This window comes from Sinocyclocheilus grahami, unplaced genomic scaffold, assembly GCF_001515645.1.
Source record: "Sinocyclocheilus grahami isolate Dianchi unplaced genomic scaffold, SAMN03320097.WGS_v1.1 scaffold772.1, whole genome shotgun sequence".
Taxonomy (NCBI): Eukaryota; Metazoa; Chordata; class Actinopteri; order Cypriniformes; family Cyprinidae; genus Sinocyclocheilus; species Sinocyclocheilus grahami.
In genome coordinates this window covers 614,903-619,469 of record NW_015505951.1, presented here as the reverse complement: position 1 = coordinate 619,469, position 4,567 = coordinate 614,903, and the positions used below count along the sequence as shown (strand labels likewise).

General features: G+C 36.3%; 1 protein-coding gene across 1 annotated transcript in view; it reads left to right on the top strand.

Annotated features, from left to right (window-relative positions):
- The window catches only part of ist1 (IST1 factor associated with ESCRT-III), a 9,548-nt gene that overhangs the window by 3,073 nt on the left and 1,908 nt on the right, over positions 1-4,567 (top strand). The window contains exons 6-10 of the mRNA XM_016245862.1: positions 1,076-1,186; positions 2,578-2,766; positions 2,869-2,979; positions 4,310-4,358; positions 4,435-4,564. Of these exons, the coding sequence (XP_016101348.1) occupies positions 1,076-1,186; positions 2,578-2,766; positions 2,869-2,979; positions 4,310-4,358; positions 4,435-4,564 (590 nt within the window). The remainder of the gene's footprint in view (positions 1-1,075; positions 1,187-2,577; positions 2,767-2,868; positions 2,980-4,309; positions 4,359-4,434; positions 4,565-4,567) is intronic.

The window sequence follows — 4,567 nt, the reverse complement described above, 5'->3', positions numbered from 1 at the left end:
TATATATTATATGTGTGTGTATATATGTGACCCTGCCTGGACCACAAAACCAGTTATAAGGGTCATTTTCTTTTGAAATTGAGATTTATACATTTGAAAGCTGAATAAATAAGCTTTCCATTGATGTGTGGTTTGTTATGATTGGACAATATTTGGCCGAGATAAAGCTATTTGAAAATCTGGAATCTGAGGGTGCAAAAAAAATCTAAATATTGAGAAAAGTATTCTCGTAGCTTCGTATAATTGCGGATGAACCACTGATGTCACATGGATTATTTTACAGGTCTCCTTGCTACGTTTCTGGACTTGGGAACATTTCAGTTGTGTTGCTGTCTATGCAGGGTCAGACAGCTCTCAGATTCCATCAAAAATATCTTAGTTTGAGTTCCGAAGATGAACGAAGGTCTTACGGGTTTGAAACGACATGAGGGTGAGTAATTAATGACAGAATTTTCATTTTTGGGTGAACTTACCGTTTAAGCAGTCAGAGATATGACTTTTACCTGGTTGATGAAAAATTCCTTAGTCTTAAGGCTCTTTCATACCAAGAACAATAAGTAAAAAGCTAACTATTACGATAACTATATTAACATCCACATCAATAGATTTGAGATTTATACATTTGAAAGCTGAATAAATAAGCTTTCCATTGATGTGTGGTTTGTTATGATTGGACAATATTTGGCCGAGATAAAGCTATTTGAAAATCTGGAATCTGAGGGTGCAAAAAAAATCTAAATATTGAGAAAATCGCCTTTAAAGTTGTCCAAATGAAGTCCTTACACTGCAAAAAATGCTTTTCTAGCTTAGATTTGTTTGTCTTGTTTCCAGCCAAAATATCAAAAAAATTCTTAAATCAAGAAGGATTTTCTGGACAAGTAAAAATTATTGTCTTGTTTTCAGAAAAAACAAGTCAAAATTAAGTGAGTTTTTGCTTGAAACAAGTAAAATAATCTGCCAATGGGGTAAGCAAAATAATCTTGTTTTCTGTTTGAAATAAGGTTATTTTGCTTACCCCCATTGGCAGGTTCTACAAATCTGCTTTTTAAATTCATATTGCACCTTATTTCTGTAGCTTATGCACAAACTGAGCGTGGAGGCCCCTCCCAAGATTTTGGTGGAGCGTTACCTCATTGAGATCGCCAAAAACTACAACGTTCCCTATGAACCTGATGCCATGGTTCGGGTAGGAATCAATTTCCTCCTTTTTTTTCTTTTTTTTTCCCCCCCAACTTTCTCATCTCTACAAGCTACGGTGACACATTGCTGCCACACACATATTATTTTATATTTGGACACCTGGGGTCGCCACAGTCTGACAAAAACGAGGATCTGCACGCTGCTGAAATTATTGAAATACACTGTTTTAAATGTATTTTAATGTAATGGTTTTAATTGTAAAATTAAAGCGGCATGTTTATTAGGATTAATCTCCAATCTGTCTACAATATAGTGCTATCCAATAACTGCACTCAGACCCATGACTCGTTTAGGCTATGATCAGATCAAAACGGTTATTTTTGAATAATCGACTCTGGGCTTAATATTTCATTATTTGAATGACTGAAGTTTGATTTAACAACAAATCGAAATACGAACAAAACAAAAGAAATAAAAAGATTATTATTATTTTGTTCTGTTTGGCAAACGGGCGAACGAAAATTATGCTAGATTTTTTGTATTTATTTTGTTCGTGGGTTAAAAAATGAGCTTGCTATTTGTGCGTGGGCGGCCCTAAAAGCGCCACTTTTTCTCTCAGCCTGTCTTTACTGCCTGTCCCATCACACAGAATAAGAGTTCATCTCATGTACCGCTCTGCAAATTAGTCTAATCTAATCTAATGAAGATACAGTTTATAAAATGAGTTAACAGAGTCTCTAATGGAGTATTTAATTTTTTCCAGATGTAGAAAGGACGTTAAGTCCTTTCTACATGAGGATTTCCAATGTAACAGTATTCATCTTTTGGCTAACAATGAAGCAAAAGCAATAATATCAATAATAATAATTATTATTAGCCTATTAGAAAATCTCTATTTCTTTTTTTTTTGTTCGTATTTCGATTTGTTGTTAAATCAAACTTCAGTCATTCAAATAATGAAATATTAAGCCCAGAGTCGATTATTCAAAAATAACCGTTTTGATCTGATCATAGCCTAAACGAGTCATGGGTCTGAGTGCAGTTATTGGATAGCACTATATTGTAGACAGATTGGAGATTAATCCTAATAATTATGCCGCTACAATTAAAACCATTACATTAAAATACATTTAAAACAGTGTATTTCAATAATTTCAGCAGCGTGCCGATCCTCGTTTATGTCAGACTGTGGCGACAGCAGCGAGGACAGTCGCTTAGCTCGCTCACATATACCATATATCTATAATAACGGGAAAACATCGTTTTTATGACATATGTCGTTATTACTTATTATTCTTAAAACGAGAAAAGATGTCGTTAAACCGACATATCTCGTTATTACGACATAATTGAGTGGAAAAAAATGTGTGTGGCAGCAATGTGTCACTGTAACAAGCAGCATTTGTCTCAAACTTTCCTCATCTGTATCATTCACAGCCAGAGGTGTGTCCAGGTGAAGAGGCCCATCTGATTGATGTGGACAGCGACTTCAAGAAGCCAGGAGCTGGTGGAGGTGGTGGAGGAGGTGGAGGAGGGTTTATGGCTCCCGCTGTAGGCATGCCTATGCCCATGCCAATGCCCATGCCCATGCCCACAGCTTTCAACTACCCACCGCCCAAAGGAGCTGTAAGACCAATCACTGACTAACTCATTTTACTTGACCAATCTAAGAAGTCTGATTGTTTGGCTGTGAGATGAGATTCATTTAAAATAACGTTTCCCCTACAGGAGCCCTTTAATGGTTCTGTTGGCACCTATGATGGCTTTAGCAACTTCCAGCCTCCAGTGAGAGGAGGGCAGCCCCCACAGCTGCCCAGCTGCCCACCCACCTATGAATCTGTAAGTGCAAGTGATCACCACTCCTCCCACCCTTCCAGACAGACGGAGACGACCTGTTCACCTTGCAGGGAAGAGTAGTTTATTCCAGTTCACATGCTGTGTTAGTCCTGTTCTGTTGTCAGTCTTCTGATCTCACACAGGGAGCCTCCACAGGCATGTGCTTCATTGCATGGGCTGCAAAGGATCGAAAACACTACATCCTGATCTCTCTTTCACCAAGTGTATGGCTTTTTTGGGGAAGTGCTTTTAAGTATTTAAGTAGACATGTTATATGTGAAAATGTGCACACAAATATATATTAAAAAGGTGAATCTCATATGAGTTGTCAAGAAAGAACATGTCTGGCAAAATGAAAAGAAAAAAAGTAGTATTTTGCATAAAGAAACTGAAGCATTTCATTTGGATCAGTAATACATTGTTATTATTATTAAAAATGAGACCAAAAATATGAATTGTCATGGAAAATATTATCACACAAAATGTTTCATTGTCTTTATACAAAAATGCAATATTTTTTCTTTTGATTTTACTTTTCGTGACATTCACCTTGAAGCATTTACCCCAACAAATCCTCAACACGAAACCTTCCTATTGACAACAGGGGCCTCATCTATAAAATGCACAATACGATCAGATTTAATCCTAAATTCCATGGATTTCTGAGTTTAAAAAAGCCAAAAACTGCAAAAAGCATTTTTATACTTAGCCAATTGAAGAGCATGTGTACAGATTTTTTTGTACACCCATATATCAGTAATTAAAATAATCCAACATTGATCATGAAAATGTAAAGATACACAGACAATCACAATATGCATTAAAATTATATGTGAAAATTAGCAGCTGTTTTTTGATAATTATGTCACTGCAATTAATTAATTAATTGTATATAATTTCCTGGAATTCTATAAATTCCTAAAACAAAAAAACAAGGATATAGGGATATTTATGGCTGTTCTGTAGATCAGCTGCGATCATCTGCTTGTTCATATTACATTTGAATTTAAGGTAAACTGCAATTTATAAAGTGATGCATTTAGCAAGTGTTTCAATTTCTTTGTGTGTATGGACGTTTAAGAATTTAGTTTTATAGGAACATTGTGGAAATTGTTATACTTTAACATTTAGGATTGTTCTGTGCGCGCCTTTATAAATGAGACCCCAGGTGTGCAAATATGAAGTACATTCACTCACTACGGTGGTCTGTTCTAACTCACAATGCACGTCTCATAATTCTAATCCTTCACAGTATCAGCACAGCATTATAGATTATTTGCAGTAGTTGCCGTATATGTATGAAATGTTAACATGTTTTCATGTGTTTTTTAAGATCGATGAGTTGTCTGTCAAACCCTCTAATTCTTCCCAGGTCATCCCAGGTATGTGCGCTGTCCTAATATGATTTTTTTTTTATATTACGAGATTTTTCTTTCTAAATGTGTGTTTTCTCTCCAGGCCCAGCCCCGTCTGCTCAGTTCTATGACAACTCTACCCTTCCTGAACTTCCGTCTGTTCCCGACACTTTCCCAGCCTCCTCTTTCGGAGCGAACGCCAACACATCGGACGACATTGACTTTGACGACCTGTC